General features: G+C 39.4%; 1 protein-coding gene across 1 annotated transcript in view; it reads right to left on the bottom strand.

Moving 5' to 3' along the window:
• Window positions 1-20,609: 20,609 nt before the first annotated feature.
• SLC24A2 (solute carrier family 24 member 2) overlaps window positions 20,610-21,821 on the bottom strand; it is an 82,975-nt gene continuing 81,763 nt past the window's right edge. The window contains exon 9 of the mRNA XM_032214248.1: window positions 20,610-20,859. Coding sequence (XP_032070139.1) covers window positions 20,610-20,859 — 250 coding nt within the window. The remainder of the gene's footprint in view (window positions 20,860-21,821) is intronic.

Here is a 21,821-nt window from a genome sequence, read left to right as displayed (position 1 = left end):
TGAAATATTTGTTTACAGTGTTACAAGAAAATAAAAATGGAATCAATAAATACTTATAATCAAATTACTTTAGCAATTTGGGGCACAAGCTTTTGAGTTTGGGAAATAATGTTTTAGGATTAGAATTATAGAATTATTTAAGTATTATCTTTCATGCTCTCGATGTTTTCTGTCTTGTATTAGCAATATTAAAAAAATTATAATTTCTGGTAATCATCTACCTACAGTTGACATGAAGTTGGCATGTGTTTGAAGAACTGCACAAGGCTGTACAGATAATTTAAAAATACGAATGTGAACATTTATGAAATGTAAAAATTCTTCATTGTATGTGTCTCATTTTGTGGGGGGAATTATGGAAAGGATTTTTCTAGTAAACAAGTAATTGTGGGGCACTGTTTAATTAGAGTAACTCTAGTATCCAGTTGTTCAGTTATGCCAACAAAACAGTATTTTCCATCTTATTCTTTGGGGTGGGGATGTGAATTTTCTTGGCTTTACTTGCAGCTATTTCTTTCTCTTAAATACTTTTATGCCTAGCATGTTATGTGGTGATGTATGCTGAGAACACATTTTCACATGGCTGCTTTGTTTGTTTTTTAAAGATTAAGAGATCCAATCATTCTCAGGTATATAATAATAATGAGTTTGAAGCATTTGTGCTCTGTTTTTTTACCTTTAAACATAATAGTGACAAACTTTCTCTGGGATGTAACCACTTGATTAAGGACTCAAGTTTGGTATCTTGACGATATTTTGAAATTCAGTAAGCTTTTATGCAAAATCCACTCAGTTTTCTGTCGATGAACAAATGACTTCATTCTTCATTGTTCTACTATAAAAATTATTTCATTTGAAACATGTTTCTTAAAAGTGAGTTTGAAATACAAGTGATAATCTAGAAAAATGGTCTCCATGCTTCTTTTATTCTGTATCCTTACCAATAAAATATTTTTATCATGCCCTCCCAATATACGTATGTTTATTGATTTTTAAATGATATCCGTGTATTTCAGATCAATATGTACATTATAAAACAGACCCTCAGTATATTTTTGTATACTCTTAGAATAGATTAATTTCCTATTTTGGGCTAATAATAAATGCAGAGATAGTTTCTTCCTGAATTTCAATACATAATTTTGCACACCTCTGGGAAATAGGCATGTCATTTTAGAAACCACAAATGTAGAGAACTGGATATACATGCATTTCCTATTTTTATCTTCCATGACTGTTGTTGCCTGATTTAAGGCAAAAAATGGTAGTTGATGCTCTCATGGAAATATGGTATTTTGGCAGTGTTCACACCCATATTTAGAGAAACAGGTAGGGCTGCTAAATGGATAAGAAAACATCGTGCATTAAAATTGGATATGTCTTGAAAGAGTGATTGTAATAAATTATAAATATATATTTAGGGCGGGTAATAACTTTAGGGTGATTTTTTGTATAGAATATGGAACTTTGAAGGATTTCTTAGAACACAAAGAAGTGGGTTAGCATATGTAGAACAAATGGAAGGAAATGGTGCCATTTAAAGGCTCTTTAAAGAGAAAGCAACTTAAGGGCTAGAAGTCTCTTCAGTTTTGTTTGGATACAACCCCCCCCCCCCCCAAGAAGCTTAATCTTTTTAATTGTATACTCAAAAGTGTACCTTACGGAATCAAATCAAATTTTATATGAATTAAGTGTGTAGTTTGGTTTGAAGATTTCCTTTTTAAAAGCAGTCGGGATAAAATCCAACTCTCTGCAAATAGATTTTTGCTCAGGTAGTAGGATTTTGTTTGTCTATGGAGAATCTCAGTCACCTACATCCTGGTTGTCCCAAAGATGCTTTTCCGAAAGGCAACTGGACTTTTTGTTTTTCCTTGAAGACATTTCGCTTCTCATCCAAGAAGTTTCTACAGTTCTCGTAGTAGAATTTTGTTTCTCTTGCCCAACACAGCCTGGTGGTTGAGAATGTTTGAAACCTGCAGAGGGAAAGGCAGGCAGTTCTCTATTATAATCACTATTAATTTTGAGTCTGCAATTGGATTTCATTTCCATTTTCATATTACTTAAATGTATGTTCTTCCTATGAATACCGATGGTTTGTTCATAGTGATATCTGTTGGTACCTTGTTTCCCCAAAAATAAGACCTCTTCGGATAATAAGTCCAATCAGGCTTTTGAGTGCATGTGCAAAAATAAGCCCTCCCCTGAAAATATTGCAACACAGCAGCAGCCATGAGGTAATCCTGCCCGACGCCTCCACCTCAAAATTAAGACTTCCCCAAAAATAAGGCCAAGTGTTTATTTTGGGGGGGGGTGTCAAAATAAGACTCTGTCTTATTTTCGCAGAAACACGGTAGTATTTGCATTTTTAATGTTAGAACAACTCAAATAGTGCAGGATCGGAAGATGTGGAGAGACATGGCCCATAGAATTGCCAAGAGTCAGAAAGGCCTGGATCTCCTCCTCTTCTTCCTCCTCCTCTTCTATATTGTCTAGGCACAGAATTTTCAGCATACTGAATACATTTTAAAGACTTTTTTTCATGTTTTACATGAAAGTTTATTAAATGTCATGTTCCTTATCCAGGCTATCTATTTTTTTCTCGTTTTAAAATGTTTTTGTATTTTGTATTTGTCAACTGTTGAGAGTCCTGAGAATCGGGTGGCATATAAATTTAAGAAATTATGATTGGTAAAATGCTTAGACTGGATTTTGTCCACCTATTGAATCCTTCCCAAGGAGTTGGGATAAGCAGATTATTTATTTATTTATTTTTGCTAAGTGGAGAGGGTTAAATTGGTACAAGTGAAGCTGACTTTTGCAATTGACCTAGGGTGATTTTGTCAATGCTAATGGTATTCAGGTGGTGCTTCAGATGTTTTGGGACATATTAGCATTGGTACTACCTTTTGCTTTCTTTTGCCAGAGTCATTCTATTTGCAGGTTTTAGAAAGAATTCTTTCTCTTTTCTACAGGTATTTCCATAGTCACTCTCCATTGTTGTTGTTTTTTGTTGTTGTTGTTGGTCTTTCATATCGACAATTGTTAAGGTGAGGGTTTTATGTGGTACCTGCTTGTTTATTTAAATTCTAAAGTCCCAGGGCACTTTAACATGTCCTTTTTCTATTACTTTTTCTATTTTGTGGTCCCACTAGTTCTTGCATGTAGGCAGATGATATTTCTTGCACATATTCCACTATATTCTTGTTGCTACTTTGTCATGCAGTTGTTTGCAGTAGGTCTCTGCGATCGTCTTTCAGCACGTATCTTGCACTGTTTCTTCAGCTTTTTTGCTGAATAATATAAAAATTATATAAAATTATTTTAAAAAGGCAGCATTTGCTGTCTGATTATTTGTGGGCAAACAGAACTAAGAACTGGTGTAACCAATGATTTCAGAATGATTAAGGTAGCATATAGGGATGAGGCCTATAATTCTAGACAATAATATTATAGGAAATAATAGACTCTGGGCTGAGAAAGAAAGGACGTCACAGTTTCATTTTGGAGATTTTACCTCACTTGAGATTCAAAATTATCTGTAGCCATCTTCCCGGCCACTCTATTTAAATGCTGAAGAGTGAGACCTATGACCTTGTTAATGGCAGGGAAACTTGCTGCTAGAGTATCCATCACTTGAGGGCAATCCTTTGAAAATGTGCATTAGTTTGACTTACGTCCTTCTGCCATAGATAGCATTTCCCACCCACCCCCTCTTGTTTTTCTCCTACAACCATGGGGAAATCTGTTCAGCCAAAAGAGATGGACTGGCCCAGAGACACTCATGGCTGAGGAAGGACTGGAATGTGGGCCTACCAAATTCAAACTCGGCACTTTTTAACTCCTGTTCTAAATTATGACGTGGCGGAATGGAAACGGAAGTGTGGCACCTTCAGGATGGGAAGCCCTGTTCCCACAACAATGATCTTATAGATCGGACTCCGGCTGCATAATACCTGGGAATCAGAAAGGTGAGGATCCCTGAGGGGGGGTAAGCGTGTGGAGGAGGCGATGCAATCACTGGACTCTCTATTTAGGACTGGAAGAGTCAGGCCGTGTGTCCTTTGGTGGGAGGAGGCAGGTGTGTGTGTGTGTTCTTTCATTGAAGTTGCATCGCTATGGCAGTGCATTGGCTGGACAATTCAGAAACGGGAAAGGGCTGTCATCTTTGGCAGCTGTGCAAAGGTAACATGCTGTGCTCCTTTTTATCAGCCTTGATTGTCCTTAAGTACAGGACGTGCTCTTTGAATACCATTTGGTAAAGTCCATCCAGGTGGTTTTCAATCAGACTTTCCTCTGCCTACTGTTTCTCTCTTCACAAATCTATATTCTCCACCTGAAACCACTAAGGCACTGAAAACACTCTAGAGGCCATCGTTGTGATACAGGCAGTCCTCAACCTACGACCACAATTGAGCCCAAAATTTATGTTGCTAAGTGAGAAATTTTAAGTGAGTTTTGCCCCATTTTATGACTTTTTTTTGCCACATTCGTCAAGTCAATCACTGCAGTTGTTAAGTTGGTAACGTGGTTATTAAGTGAATCTGGCTTCCCCATTGACTTTGCTTGTCAGAAGGTCGCAAGAGGGGGATCAACATGGCCCCTGCCACCATCGTAAATATGTGTCAGTTGTCAAGCATCTGAATGTAAGTCACATGATCACAGGGATGCTGCAATGGTCATAAGTTTGAAAAAATGATTGTAAGTCACTTTCACTGCCGCTGTAACCTCAAAAGGTCACTAAATGAACAGTTTTAAGTTGAGGACTACCTGTCCTTTCAGGCTCTCCTGCCTTTGTCCAGAATCACTGTGATGCATTCTTGATCATATTACCTCACCCGTCCTCTTTACAAAATAAGATTTTTGTGGAACAGGTGGTCTATTGGTAGCTCATGACGGACTATTGGTATCCTATTACTATCACTAAGTGTTGTGTCTTATGAGTTATGATGAATGTACTTTTATGATGACTATGATCATGATTTATCACTTATAGCTTTTATTTACACTGAGAGCTTATGCACCGAAGACAAATTCCTTGTGTGTCGAATCACACTTGGCCAATAAAGAATTCTATTCGATTCTGATTTTGATTCTACCCTACCCTACCCTACCCTATTCTATGAAGGAGTGCTGCACTCATGTTAGCATTCACATGACAAAAAACTACTGTGTTTTCTGCTAGTTTCCTTCTGGCCTTTGTGTGGGAAGGAAGCACTTCATTCCACGAGAGGGCAGTGGTGAGCTAAATTTAAGCTTTTCAGTGATCATGAATGCAATTTAAGGAGTAGCAGAAATAACACAATAGTCCTATACTTACAAGGTACATTTCACATGTGTATCTACACTGTACATTTAGCATTTCACATGCTAAACAAAAAAGGCTACTTAGTTTCTCCAAGCAAATTTGTTGGGAAGACTTTCTGCTTCCTTCTGCCTCTCTGCCCATTCTCTTTTTCGCTCCTGAAAATGCAATTACAGTGAAGTGTCGATCTGAAGAGGATCATGAGGGGAAATGAGGAAACAATTCACACTAAGAACTTGTGACTCTTCGCGTGTGTATATTTGCTTGCTTAAATATAGCTTTCTTCTGATACTTTATGGCATTTCAGAGCCTCTCCAAATTTGAACACTACCTAATCCTGAAACTAATGGCTGAATGGAAGGTATCCGCATCGTATTTACTAGTTATGGTAAATGGCAAATTGAGGGAACTGGTGTTTGTCTAGAAGGAACTGATTTTTCTGTACTGATTTAACATTATTTGCAAAATGATTTTCTTGCCGTTCCATAAATGGCTGAAAGTAATGTAATTTGCATCAGTTTTGATGGGTGGGATGACAGCCAAAGATATGTAAAAGCAGTTCCAGGCTTTTTATTGGCCCATTTTAGAAGAGATTTTTATAGGGTCAGTAAATGAATGTACTTTGCAGGAAGAAAAGTGCAAATCAATCCCTTCTGAAATAACGTAGATCTGACAGGTCTATTTCTTTCAGTGAAGGTATGACAATGAATACAATATGTGAGCATTTAATCCTTTTTTTAAAAAAAATCTGCAATCCCATCTCTATGTAACTGGGAGATAACACCTCTGATTTAAAGGTAAAGGTAAAGGTCCCCCCTCGCGCATATGTGCTAGTTGTTTCTGACTCTAAGGGGCGGTGCTCATCTCTGTTTCAAAGCCGAAGAACCAGCGCTGTCGGAAGACGTCTCCATGGTCATGTGGCCGGCATGACTAAACACCCAAGGCGCACGGAATGCTGTTACCTTCCCACCAACTTGCATTTTTACATGCTTTCAAATGCTAGGTTGGCAGAAGCTGGGACAAGTAATGGGAGCTCACTCTGCTACGCGGTGCTAGGGATTCGAACCACTGAATTGCCAACCTTTCTGATCAACAAGCTTAGCGTCTTAGCCACTGAGCCACTGAGTCCCTACCTCTCATTTAGGAGGATATATATTGTATTCAATACAATACAATACAATAGCAGAGTTGGAAAGGACCTTGGAGGTCTTCTAGTCCAACCCCCTGCCTAGGCAGGAAACCCTATACCGTTCCAGATAAATGGCTATCCAACATATTCTTAAAGACTTCTTAATGTTGGGGCATTCACAGCTTCTGGAGGCAAGCTGTTGCACTGATTAATTGTTTTAACTGTGAGGAAATTTTTCCTCAGTTCTAAGTTGCTTCTCTCCTTGATTAGTTTCCACCCTTTGCTTCTTGTTCTACCTTCAGGTGCCTTGGAGAATAGTTTGACTCCCTCTTCTTTGTGGCAACCCCTGAGATATTGGAACACTGCTATCATGTCTCCCCTAGTCCTTCTTTTCATTAAACTAGACATACCCAGTTCCTGCAACCGTTCTTCATATGTTTTAGTTTCCCCTAATCATCTTTGTTGCTCTTCTCTGCACTCTTTCTAGAGTCTCCACATCTTTTCTACCTTGTTGCGACAAAAACTGAATGCAGTATTCCAAGTGTGGCCTTACCAAGGCATTATAAAGTGGTATTAACACTTCACGTGATCTTGATTCTACCCCTCTGTTTATGTAGCCTAGAACTGTGTTGGCTTTTTTGCCAGCTGCTGCACACTGCTGGCTCATATTTAAATGGTTGTCCACTAGGACTCCAAGATCTCTCTCACAGTTACTACTATTGAATAAGGTACCACCTATACTGTACCTGTGCATTTAGTTTTTGTTGCCTAAATGTAGAACCTTACTTTTTTCACCATTGAATTTCATTTTGTTAGATAGTGCCCAATGTTCAAGTTTGTCAAGATCCTTCTGTATCTTAAGCCTGTCTTCTGGAGTGCTGGCTATTTCTGCCAACTTGGTGTCCTCTGCAAATTTGATGAGTTCCCCATTTATTCCCTCATCCAAATCATTGATGAAGATGTTGAAGAGTACTGGGCCCAAAACAGAGCCTTGGGGTACTCCACTGCATACTTCCCTCCATGTAGATGCAGTTCCATTGAGGACTACACGTTGAGTGCGGTTGGTCAGCCAGTTATGAATCCATCTGGTGGTGATGCTGTCCAACCCACATTCTTCTACTTTATCTAGTAGTAAGTTATGGTCTGCTTTACCTACCTTATTCAGTAAGGGCGTTGCTCTGATTTGTATTAGCATAACATTTACATGTTAATACCGGAGGAGTAAAGCATTCTTCACTATAAGTTAATGCACATAGATCCCAGTATTATTTAGCCAAAAAGTGGTAACTAATACTAGCAGAGATAAGCAGTTCATTCCAAAGTTGGCACCTGTCACTCACAGATAATGTAGCTGTCTGGCAAATGCATAGTTCTGGAATGGGCCGACATGCCCCCTAAAGCATATCTAAATCACCCCATGCTGAAAGGCCTGAATAAATGGAATGTAGCTTTTGTTTCCCAACAAAACCTCTCCTGTGTAATCCCATTTATGCAATAGCACAATTGCCCGCAAACTGGATGGCCTTTCATTCTGCCAAGAGTCATTAGGGAGATGGGTTTGTCCGCTAGATCAGTTCTGATTTGCTGGCTAGTCCTGAAACAGCAGAAATGGACAAAGCAACAATCTCTTTCTTCAAAAGAAGATGGCTTTCGGTTGTCCTTTGTCTTTGTCAGGGAGGAAACCCAACAAAAGATCAAGGGAGGCAAACTGGCCTGCCTATCAATGTCCAACCAGGTTTCCCCGATGGCTTCTCTCCAAGCACCATCTTGCAATGTACTTTGATCGTGTGCTCAGACGCAAGTGGATATTAAGCAGCTAGTTTAGTTCGATTGTGAATTTTACTTGAAACCTTTTTCTGGGGTAGCCTCCCACTCATCTTTTTCACATTAAAAACAACATCTATTTTATAGCTAACAATTTGACTTCATTCTTGCTTCAATAATAGTACTTAGCAATAGCACTTGGACTTATACACCGCTTCATAGTGCTTTTTATAGTCCTCTCTAAGCGGTTTACAGAATCAGCCTATTTCCCCCAACAATCTGGGTTCTCATTTTACCAACCTCAGAAGGATGGAAGGCTGAGTCAACTTTGAGCCAGTGAGAAGCAAATTGCCGAGTTGCCTGTCAGTCAGCTGAAGTTGCCTGCAGTACTGCACTCTAATCATTGTGTCACCTTGGAGTTTCTTATTAAAAATTTCCCCATGATCAAGGTTACTTGGTTTCCGGCCTGACACTTGGAAAGGAAACTTGGTTTTTTGTTAACTCAGTTACACAGCTAGCTTTTGTTTCAGTGTTGGCACACAGTTTCTTGAGTTCTGCATTTCTAGGTTTGGGGCAGGGAATGGCAACGTATCTGCCTTTCTGATTTATCTCTCTTTGTGTGCTGACCTGGAGAAATGGGTCCTTGGTACAAGGGCTCCGAACTCAGCTGAACAGACTGGAAGGATCCATGATGGATATTAGAAAGGCTTGGACCAATGGTGGGATTCAAAATTTTTTACTACCAGTTCTGTGAGCATGGCTTGGTGGGCGTGGCTTGGTGGGCATGGCAGGGGAAGGATACTGCAAAATCCCCATTGCCTCCCCACCTCACTAACCTGCTTTCCAGTTCCGTTCTTCTGTTCAGGGCAACAAAAGAAGATCAGCTGGGAGGCAACGGTGACGGGGCCAGCCTATTTGCCGGTTCTCCGAACTACTCAAAATTTTCACTACTGGTTCTCCAGAACCTGTCAGAACTGGCTGAATATCACCTCTGGCTTGGACGAAGGAGTCTGAGGGGGTCATTGGAGCTCTCTGAGCTTGGCTGTTTTCGTGTGGATGTTTCATTACCAACCTGGTAATGTCCTCAACCTGTGAAATTTTATATTATCTTCCACATCCCATTTAAAACAAATGGTGTTTGTTTGTTTTTTAAATAAACATTTCCAGTTGGACAACTCTTTCTGCCTCTTGTTCTAGAACAGGGATGTCAAACTCCCCTCACATCATCATGTGACGTATTACAACTTTTTCCCCTTCGCTAAACCAGGGGTGGGCATGGCCAGCGTGTGATGAATCCGAGCCGTGGCCCATGAATTTGACACCCCTGTTCTAGGACATGATGAAAAATGGAATTCAATATCCTGGACATCCCAGGACAGTCTATGAATGAAGCAGACCTGTAGGGAAGACTCCCATATGTGAATACAGACAGACCTCGCTTAATCACTGCCCTGTTTAATGACTATGCAAAGTTATGAAGGCACTGAAAAATTGAATTTTATGACCAGTTCTCACACTTATGACTGTCACAGCCCGTCTATGCTCATGTGATTGACATTTGGGCACTTTGCAACTGGCAGGCATTTATCCTTATTGCAGTGTCCTGTGGTCACATAATTGTTTATTTGCACATTTCACATTCTGGCTTCCGACAAGCAGAATCGGATGGAGAAGCAGGCAATAAAATCACTGTCATGTGATGTCTCATTTAATAATTTGTAGTGATTTGCTTTGCAGCAGGGGGCAGAAGTGAGATTGTAAGCCCATTGTAGGCATTTGATATTTCACTTGGCGACCAGGTCGCTTAGTGTCACAGTTGCTGGTCCTAACTGTCGTAAAGCAAGGACTGTGTATAATTTGAACATTCTTTAGCAGAAACCTTGTTTGTAGCCACACGTATGGACAATAGGATTGCAATGAGGACAAAGGTTCCTGCTTAAGTGAGGAACTTTCTGAAAATATTTGAAGCTGTTAGTTGAGTGCCTTGGGTACCATTCTTTTTTCAGAATAGTAATCAGTGGTGGGATTCAGCAAATTTGCACCTATTCGGGAGAACTGGTTGTTAACTTTCTAAGCAGTTCGGAGAACCAGTTGTTGGAAGAAATCTTATTTTGTTTTTCCCCACTTTACAGGGCTAATCCTGTAAGGAAGGCAGGAAGGAAACATTCTGGTGTTGTTTCTAGCCTAATCTTTATTGCCCTGCTTACAGAAACTGCCTCTCTGGTTAACCCTTACTACATTGTAAAAGCTGAGGTGAAGCGCCCATCGATGTGAGTGATGTTGTGTTGGCCATGCCCACCCAGTCACATGATCACCGAGCCCTGCCTACCCAGCTGGTCATTAGGGCAGAGAACCGGTTGTTAAATTCTTTGAATCCCACCACTGGTAGTAATGGAATTGTCATACTCCCCACATTTGGAACCAGTAGGTGGAGAAGTCCTTTCCAAAGTCTAAGGCTCTTCTACGAAATTTAAGGCTAGGCAGGGAAACGTTTAACATTTCTGTATCAAAAGTACAAAGTGTGCCATGTTCTGCCACACCAATCAATCCAGCCTTATTTTTTTTTAAAAGCAACAGAAAACGGAGTATTAGGTATATTTTAGTGAAAAGAACAGACGAAATCCTATGCTTCAAGGTTTTCTAAATAAAGTTTTAAAAATTATGTCAGCTTTAGTCACAAATAACATTACATCCACAGGCGCTGCAGGACAGCTGTTTTAACACATCTGGTGAGCGCTAAGTCAGGTCAGGTGCTATTGGCCCAGAATGCGTATATGCCAGCGTGAAAAGCACATGGCTAGGAAATAAATAAAAAGGGGATGATTCACTGATTCATGATGGTTTGACCCAATTGTCTCTGCCACATGATCTGAGTTTGGTGTTAATGTTCCTTCTGAATCTGCAATGGTTTTAGGTTTTGCAGATGGTTGGATTTTGCAACATAGATATTATGTATCCTTGTCCCAAAGGGGCTTTTTCAAGAGGCAACTGGACTTTCTGGTTTTTCTTTCAAGATGTTTCACACTTCTCATCCAAGAAGCTTTCTCGGAGCTGAAGAAGCTTCTTGGACGAGAAGTGAAATGTCTTCAAAGAAAAACCAGAAAGTCCAGTTGCCTCTTGAAAAATGCACCTTTGGGACAACCATGACCTGGATGACTGAGAATCTCTATAGACATTATATATCCTTTTTTCCAGATGTTTGAAATGGATTCAGGTCTGGAAGTCAGAAATCTGGGTTATATGTTTAAATACATAGAAGTAAGATAATCAATAGGGATGCAGTGGCTCAGTGGATAAGATGCGGAGCTTGTTGATCAGAAAGTCTGCAGTTAGGCAGTTCGAATCCCTAGTGCCATTAACAGAGTGAGCTCCCGTTACTTGTCCTAACTTCTCCCAAACTAGCAGTTCAAAAGCACATTAAAAAATGCAAGTAGAAAAATAGGGACCACCTTTGGTGGGAAGGCAACAGTGCTCCATGTGCCTTCGGCATTTAGTCATGCCAGACACATGACCACAAAGACATCTTCGGACAGTGCTGGCTCCTTGGCTTAAAAACAGAAATGAGCACTGCCCCCTAGAGCCAGAAACGACTAGCATGCATGTGTGGGGAAACCTTTACCTTAAGGCAATGAAATCTTTTAGTTCAGGACACCCCAATCCCTGGTCCATGAACTGGCACCGGTCTGTGGCATGCCAGAAACTGGGCTGTTCAAACAAGCAAAACCCCATCCGTGGATTTCAGGCCGCACGTGAAACCATGCCTCCTAAGGTCCGTGTATAAACCCCTTTCCATGGAACCTTGCCCAAAAGGTTGAGGGGAGGGGTGTTGTTTTAGTGTATGGTAAGAAATGTAGCTATTGTCTATTTGGGGTTTGCAATAGAAAATATTGAGCAGATTTTTCGCTAGTGACTTAAATTGATGCTGCTTTGAGCGATGGGAATATTTAAAATTCTGCCCTTGGATTACTGTAGCATGTACTGCTTGTTACAGATTTTTTTTTTAAAAAAAGGAAAACCAAACATAAAAATAACTGCTAGGAAAGCTAAAAGACGTCAGAGTTGGCAAAACAGCTCACACTTCCAAATTAAATTTCACAACTCCAAATATTATTAGCTTCTGCAATGTAATAAAATGTATGCTCCAAATAACTTGGAGCCTTTGGGATAGAGGTACGTAGTCCTAGAGTTACAACCCTTTGTGCAGTGAACCTCTTGAAGTTGCAACAGTACCCAGGGTCACGTGATCACCTTTTGCCACCTTTGGACCAGCGAAGTCAATGTGGAGGGCAGATTCACTTTACAACCATGTTACTAACACAACAGTGCAGTGAATCACTTAACAAGTGTGATAAGAAAGGTGGTAAAATGGGGCAATCCTCCTTTAACAACTGTCTCAATTAACGATAGAAATTTTGGGCTCAATTGTGGCTATAGGTTGAGGACTATCTGTATTACTTAGGATAGTGAAGCATGTTGCAGGCTTTGGGAGCGATTTAAGGCGGTCCAAAACTGCTGTTTAGTTCAGACTTTGCTGAACTGTATCACTTTCAGAAAGCTGCAGGAAATGCCATTCTCGGACCTCCCTGGACTCACTCGGTCCTTCAAGAATCACTTCCCTGTCTACAACTGCTAGAGGAACACAGCAGTTCCTTGCTACCTGGTTCCGTTCAGTAAGAGGTTTGAACTGAGGAGATTCTATGACCGCCCTCCACCCCCTTGGGAGGCTTGGGGTAGGATGCCTGTCACGAAATAAGCCTAATACATCTGATGTTAAGGCTGTCTTATGCTAATTGTGCTATTTTTGTTTGCCATCTTATGCTAATGAGCTATTTTTTTTCGGTGCCAAAGACAGTGACTGGCTCACCAGAGGGGGGCATAAAGTCCAACCCAACCAGTTGTTTACCTGGAACTGCAGACTTTGAAAATGCCTCTCTCTCTCTCTCTCTCTCTCTCTCTGCCTCTCTCTCTCTCTCTGCCTCTTTTTCTCTTTCTCTCTGTTTCTTCCTGTGTCTCTCTCTGTCTTTCTCTGTCTCTCTCTGTTTCTCTCCCTGTCTGTTTCTCTCTGTGTGTCTCTGTGTCTCTTTTTCTCCTCTGTTTCTCTCCCTTTCTGTCTCTGTTTCTCTCTATGTGTCTCTCTGTCTCTTTTTCTCCTCTGTTTCTCTCCCTTTCTGTCTCTGTTTCTCTCTGTGTGTCTCTCTCTGTGTTTCTCTTTCTCTCTGTTTCTCTCCCTCTCTGTCTCTGTGTTTCTCTGTGTTTCTCTTTCTCTCTGTTTCTCTCCCTCTCTGTCTCTGTGTTTCTCTCTCTGTGTGTGTGCGGCTGTCTTTCTCTCTGTTTCTTTCCCTCTGTCTCTGTTTCTTTCTTTCCATCTGTCTCTGTCTCTTTCTCTGTCTCTCTCTCCCCTCCCCCTCTTCCCCCCTCCCTCCCTCCCTCTCTCTCCTGAGCATCACACTCAGGGGATGTTTCTGGACTGCTTGATTTAGAAAGCACAGTTCCGTTCTTGCTGCTAAGCGGCTTTTATCTAAAAATATCAAGGGCCAACTTGGCTACTGGTAATTGGTCCTCTGCAGATTTCAATCTTCTCTACATTCTCCATCGTGACCTCAAAGTGGAGGGCAGAATTGCATGCTACAAAAATTGCAGGTGCCTCCTGCAAGAGCCAGCCACCTCACATCCCTCTCCCTCCCTCCCATTACTATTCCATTTGAACTGAGACAAGGAAAAGAGAAAAAAAAAACACCACCACCAAAGCCTTGTTTAAATCATTCCCTTTAAAAAAAAGATATTCATTTATTTATTGTACTTAAAAGGTTTTAAGTTACAGAGCGCCTGATGAGACACAGTTGCCAGGAATACAGAGCAGGAGTATGGAAAAACTGTACGCAAGCTACAATGATTAAAATCCAGCATTTATAGCCATACATTCAAGAAGATGGTGATATATTTATATATCAAGCTTTTCTTTTTTACACTATACAACCCTGTTTCATGGTAAAAAATAGTAATTCTATTCTATTTCCATACAATATCTAACAATAAATGCAAATAATAAAATCAGTATCAGGGGATAGCATACATTTTGTTATCTTAATATATTAACCAACAATCCATAGCTTCAAATAAATATTTTCCCTTAAATTAAATTCCCTTGAGCTTTAAGATTGTCATTTGCAATGTTTCATCACATGCCTCTTTATTGACCCCATGAAGTGGTCCTTCCAATGAAATCTACAGGGTATTTGTTTGGGAGAAGTCTACTAATTTTAAGAGCGGAGATGCAATGCCTTAAATTATTTTCACAGTGATTAAAGGTGACCCCTGCTGATTCTAAGTCAGCTTCAAAAAAACCCCACATTTATTTGAAGCACTAGTCTGAATTCAAAAGTGAAATAGTTCAAATTATGTTGCTTCTCTATACTCAAAATATAACAACGAGAAATTGATTGTCCATGCAGAGATCCAATGGCAATGATATTGTTCTCTGACAACATAAATTATTATTCCAGCCCAAATTCTGGAATAATATAATTATGTATGTGTGTATATATGTGTGTATGGATGTATGCATGATTTCAACTGGGAATTAAAAGCAGTTTTATTCAAACTATAAAATCATGATATTTGGGGATTGCCCATGGAAGCTTTTCAAAAAATCTCTTTTAAAAATTAGATTTTTTTAAAAAATTGATTCAATTTGGCAGTTAAGAAAACAACTGTCTATAGATTTTTTGCATTAAAAAATAACCAAGCCACTTCTTAGTCTGATTTATTAAATTAGTTAAAATTAATCCTAGACTTTGGATGTCTGACATCGCAATTGATGCAAAGTAAATTCTTCTTTGCTTATTACTTTAATGTAATGATGCACAGCATTATGACCTAACACTATTAATCACCAATAATAATCCATATGTTCTGGAACGTTAGAGCAGTGGGAACTGTTCAAACTCATTATAGCATTTCAAAGGGCCTCATTAACAAAAGCTACACATACTTTCCAGGTGCAGAATATCTCATGTTTTGTTTCCATCCTGCTATTTAAAGGATGTCAGATCGTGCTTGCCCTCCCAGGTAAACTAGACAGGAAATACAGCTAGATGAACTAATTCTACTTTATTGTAAGGCTACATTAACAGAAACTTGTAAGCCAGAGAACACAAGCATCCTGCCACCACATTTAACAGCTCTATCCCTTAGGGTGGATCCTTCCTAAGTTTCTTTCTTTGACTGTTAAGACACTGGGGGCTCCTGCCTCTCTTCTCTGATAGTTTCCTAGGCAGCATCTCTTTCTCTCACCTTCCAAGGCCATCCACACCAGTGAAATTCAGCAGGTTCTGACAGGTTCTGAGGAACCGGTAGCGGAAATTTTGAATTGTTCGGAGAACCAGCAAATGTCACCTCTGGCTGGCCCCAGGAGTGGAGAGGGAATGGGGATTTTGCAGCATCCTTCCCCTGCCACGCCCACCAAGTCACACCCACAGAACCAGTAGCAAAAAAAAAAAAAATGAATTTTACCATTAATCCACACAGGACATATCACAAGCATCCTTCCTTAGGAATAGTTGGTGTGACTCAGTATCTCTCATGTAAATTGTTGGCGGGAATAATATTGAACCACAGTTCTCCTTTCATTATTGTTTCTTAATGGCTTGAGAAAGAATAAAGGATTCTAGGCACAAGGAGTGGGAGAATTTATATGCCCTGAAGAATTTAACTGAATAACTCAAGCTAATTTCCAGGGGGGGACGATGACACACAATTGCTTGGAATTGCTAATGGCAGGTTGCGTTCACCATGTCTCTTTACTACCATTGGACACTGAGAGCTCTCTTCCCAGAATTTCACTAAATAAATATGTATTTATTTGATTTTAAAAAGGCCTAGGTAAAAGATGATAAATTCACGATATTGCCATTGCTGGATAACAAAGTGCCCCTGTCTCAACATTGAGGGAGCATCAAGTTAGAAGCTAGGTAAGTGGCTCTTTCACCAAAGCTGATATCTCATCGAAGCACTGGCTAACCCAGGGATGCAATTCAGCCGGTTCTATCCAGTTTGGGTGAACTGGTAGCGGGAGCGGCGGGAGGCTCCGCCCACCCACCCAGATGACATCACATCCTGGTTTTGCTCTCTGCCTGTGCGTGGAAAGTCCTGCGCATGCATGGAAGTGGTGCATGCGCTCACATTTGCGAACCGGTAGCAAAGGTAAGTTGATTTCACCCCTGGGCTAACCCATGCCTGCTTAGCTTCTCAGATCAGCCAAAGGCAGCCGAGGATGGTCACCAATTCAAGATTAAAACAAGGAGGAGGTGGCAAATGTTTAATTAGATGAATACGTAGCAGGAAGTAAATAACTCTGGAGCGAGAATTTGCATGCCTCTGTTAATTCTGTGGTAGTTGGGTATCGGGGGAATAGACATGCCAGTTTTATGTCCCCAGTCAACTGTTTGGTTTCAGGACTTTTAGTTCTTCAGGAAAGTATCACCGAAACAGCTAGGGATATCAAAGCCATAGAAACTAAACAATGGAAAGAACAGCAGTTAATGAAGGACAGCTCTCCTACATGGAGACTCTAGCAATGTGTTGGAGCGGTTTGTTCCTGTAAAGGTTTTCTGCCGCTTCCAAATGCCAGTGTTCCTTTCGGCAGAACCACCCACCCCACAGCTTCCTGCACAGTTGTCTCCACAAATGGTGTTTTTGCAAAGCTCACTGATTTGCCAATGTGCCGTGTTTCTCCAGCCTTCCTTTCTATGACATACAGCCCACATTCTTAGTCATCACCATCTTCTTGCTTCTGAAGTTTCTCCTGGTTGTGTGTGAATTTTCACCCATGAAAAATTAAAGCCTTTGGCTTCTAGCCACAGAAGCTACTTATATTTTGCACATTTTTTCCATGGTAGGCATCAATATGGAGAAAAAAATCACCATATTTATGGAATAAAAAAACAATATATGTGTACAGGTGTGTGTGTAGTATATCTATATGCTTACAGCAACAATGATATTCAGTAGTAAATGTGGTTCTTTCATCAGCAAAGGAGGCTCCTGGAAAGCTATTTTGCTCCATTAGCCCTGTCTAGCTAAAAACGGATTTGTTTTACCAGCGTCTTAACTAGAGACTAAATCAGAAGTGAGTTTCATATATTTGATGGGGCTTGCTTCCAAATAGGCATGATTAGGTTTCTGCCAACATTACCTCACAGAGAAAAATCCGAGAGCAAAATTCTAAGGTTTTTTTTACTGATTCATTCCCATAAATAAGAATTCTACATGAGAAAAGGTTATTTGAAAGTTTTGAGAATCAAAATGGGGTTGACCAAGTCATGCCAGGATTCAAGAAGTTGTTTAAAGATGTACAAATTGGTTCTTTAAATCCTAGACCTAGCTTAGATATTTATATATAACATAATGATACTTCTTTTGTGCATTCAGACAGATGTTGAGGGAGAAAAGGGCCTAGGTAAATCTTAAATATCGGGGGGGGGGGAATTAGCATGCCTATGATGAGGCTGCATTTAAAATACACAGCCAGTAAGAAGAAGGCATACAATTTCAGGTTACAGTTCTGGGGCTTCTGATGAACAAATAGAGACTCCTTTTCTTTTATTAACCACGGCTGCCTTTAGGCTTCACATTAAGCAAATCAGCATTTGCTTAAGCATGGCTTAGGCTGGATTTGCCCAAACACAGTAAGCTATAAACCACGGCTGATTTCACACATCGTGGTAAGCCAAAACCAGATAAAACTCATCATAACTCATCTCTACCAGGCATTACAAGAATATCTAAGATGTTAAGATTTCCCGATAGCTCTGTTGAATATCTACATGAGGCTGCTGGGGAGCTTATCCATTCATTTGTCATCAGGCATCTTCAGAGCTCTGGTGATTCAGTTGTACATTTCAAATATCCAGATAACTATAGGTGCCAACAGCATGCCTTAGGTGCCATCAATTAGATAGCATCATCTGAAAAGACACATAGTGTCTACCCTGTGGAACAAGGTTTCCCTAGAATTTGTATGGCCCCACTCTGACCCTACTGAAAGAAGAATTTAAACATTGGCCTGGGCCCCAGGCCTTGGACTGGAGTGTTTGTGGAGCCCTTTGAGGGACATTCATTCAGATGATGCTGAAGTTCTTTTTCTGGACATTTATTTTAATCATTTCATGTAATGAGATGCCCAAGGTTTGGATGGAGTTATCTTATTCCATTCATCAGTCAATGAATCAACAAATCAATCAGTCACTCAGTTCAACCATTATACCCATCCAAGGAAGAGACAGCAGATTGTTACAATAATTATTGTGGTAACTTTCTTAATTATTTCAACAGTCACATTTAAAAAAAAATAGACATACTTGTTTCATGTATACTTGACTTTTCTAAGAAGTACCTAGATGTTGCTATCCACATATTTATACATGGAATACAATGAAAGGTTTTTTTTTTAAAGTGCTGTAGAGAACGAAAGTGCAAGTACAAAACAAACAAAATAGCAATAACATTGAAGCAATTTTTCAAAGATGTGAGGTGCCAAATTTCTATTATGCCTGGGTGGATCATACGTGATGAGCACTGGTGATGGGTGGGTGGGTGACTCATAGGAATTGTACTACATTTTAACAAGATCAAGAATATAGCACAGACAACTGTTGCACGTTGTTTGCAGACAGTTGCTGTTTCAGCCATTCTAGTTAATGCAGGGTCATAGAAACACCAAACCTTGTTTGGTCTTCTATGATGCTGGAAGTGCTCCTCTTCCTGATGTTTCTAGAGGAGCAGAACAGAATTTTATTTGTTGATTTAACAATCAGAGCTGCATTCAACACTTTCCAGCAGCCTTGGAAAATTCTAATATCAGTTCAGCAGTTCCACTTTCCCACACATTTCCAAAGCTTTAGAGACAATAAAAATGGAACAGCAAAGCTTTTGCAAGTAACAAAACAAAACCACAGAATACATTCAGTTTTGCCTCTGCCCCCCGTTCACCCAGCAGTTTTAAAATTCTATTTTCAAAGCTACAGAGCCTCTTAGGGATGACAAAGCAAACAGCATTTAAAATGATTTAGTATCATTACAGTATTGCTGCACTTAGTAGCTGTAGAAGAGACATCAAAATCTTCAAATGAAGGTTTTCCCAGTAAACATCTCAAATGTCCTTCTGATACAATCCGACTATATATAGAGAGAACCAACTGCAGAACAACAGAGGCCTTTCCAGCAAGCCCTAACCAGTCAGCAAATATCTGTAAGGCTAAAGCTTACTGAAGGCAGGCAGGAACATCGCTTGGTTTTCTGGTATCTCATGATGTGCAACTTGTTTTTCAAACTGTGAAAAGGATTGTACACATGGCAGTACAAAACCTCTCTCATCTGATGTGGGAAAGTTCCTTATTCTTCTATGCATAGTCATATGTTACAGCAATACAATGGCATCTGAAAATACGTGAACATATTTGAATTTTAATCCACTGGGGATGCTTTAATTGTAAATATGTCTTTTATCTTTGTGAACTGCTGAGTATAGGTGATAGATAGAAGATATGTAGATACAGATGATAGATAATAAATAAATCTCATCCTTGTAATTTGTGAGTAATGTTACTGGAGCCACCATGATCACCTTGTTGATTTCTCAGATCCTGGAAATCCAACTCAGCTTGCATTAACTCCGTTCTAAAATTCTTCATGAGTCTCAAATGTGTGACATACAAACGGCATCTTTCCACAACCTTCTTGTTTATCATATTGCTTCTGCTGCCGGTGCTGAATAACTCTTCTATCAGCTTAAAATGAATATGTACAATACTAAATAGGAATTGCTGTTTCCAAAGATAGATAATATTCTTTCTATTTATAGATGCAGCTCTCTCGTTTTGATATACATATATCTGTTATATATATATATATACATATACATATACATATACATATACATATACATATACATATACATATACATATACATATACATATACATATACATATACATATACATATACATATACATATACATATACATATACATATACATATATATATATATATATATATATATATATATATATATATTTATTTTACAGATAGATTGAAAAACGTGCATGGAACTAGATCCTAAACAGAGCCCATGCAAGAAGCTAAATATACTCATAAACAACAGATGTACCATACCTCCAACAAATAAGCAATGAAAGCTTCTTGGAGCAGATTTAAAGCTGTGAGTTTTCACTCTGCACATCATTTTTGTTCGGTGGCAGCTACTGCATCAGTTGCATTCATCCATGTGTAATTTCAGTTCCTCTTTTTTTCCTATTGTTTTAAGTTGGACAGTTCTAAAGATACAGTTTGTTTTTAGTTTTTTCCCCCCTTCAGTTGTTGTCTGACTGTTGTTCTCAAAGGAGTATTTCCTTCCTATTAGATGGACACGGGGCACACAATAATCCTGTCTTCCAGAAGGACGCTGACAATCAGGAATATAAAATAGAGCCCAAACATGGTGAAACCTAGGATTTTGTTCATTTTCCATTTGCAGAATGCAATAGAGAGGATGACAAAGAGAAGCATGATGAAGAGAAGAACAATAGCACAGAATAACCCATTGCTGCTCACTTCCACTGGGGAGAAGTTGTTAATTACAGCATAGATGAACCACGGCAGAGGAAGGCTGTTGAAGAAAAAAAAATGCCAATAAAAACTAGTTTTGCTGCTAATTGGAGGGTGAAGTGATACATCTCTATCTCTGTCTCTCTATATCTATCTATCTATCTATCTATCTATCTATCTATCTATCTATCTATCTTATAAGTAGAAGGATCATTACAATATGTTTGCAGCAGATGGGTTAAAATGATATTTCTACAGTACCTCTAGAAAAGCATTGAAATAATCAACTTTCATATTCTTAAGGATTATCCTCGAAGCTAAATAGCTGTTGAGTACTGGAAGGTAGAAGCATATTTCAGTACAATTTCTTTTATGATGGTAAGGCAATACAATAGCAATAGCACTTATATACCATTTCACGGTGCTTTTTACAATCCTCTCTAAGGGCTTTACAGAGTCAGCCTCTTGCCTCTAACAATCTGGGTCCTCATTTTACCCACCTTGGAAGCATGGAAGCCTGAGTCAACCTTGTGCTGCCCATCTTATCTGATCCTGACTATCTTCAAAAGAGTCTTGAAGACTTTTCTCTTTACCCAACTACTGTTGGCTTACAGTCATTCAATAAAAATACCATATCAGCCATATAAAATACCACATAAAACATTAAAACAATAAATAAGAACCATACATTTAAAAATTCAGATAAAATTTGATCAACCATAATGGAAAGGAAATGAAACAAAATGTACAAAAAGAGAAGGGGGGGTTGTGTAATTGATTAACTCCCCCCCAGTCTCCTTCTCCCTCCCTACCTTCCTCTCTATAACAAGAAGCAAGACTAAAATCTAGAATAGCTCTTTCAGAATTTGAAAATACTATTCTTTTGAAGCAGAGATGAGGCATTAACATTTTACCATATCTTGATTTATATTTACATAAATTTTTAAGTGATGAATGAAATAGCCCTAGTCTCTTATGGCTCTTTCTTTAACAGCCACTTCGGAAGCTACAGCAGGTCCTGAA

Source organism: Thamnophis elegans, chromosome 3, assembly GCF_009769535.1.
Source record: "Thamnophis elegans isolate rThaEle1 chromosome 3, rThaEle1.pri, whole genome shotgun sequence".
Lineage (NCBI taxonomy): Eukaryota > Metazoa > Chordata > Lepidosauria > Squamata > Colubridae > Thamnophis > Thamnophis elegans.
The sequence above is the reverse complement of the archived record's forward strand: the minus strand, read 5'-3'. Positions and strand labels throughout refer to the sequence as shown.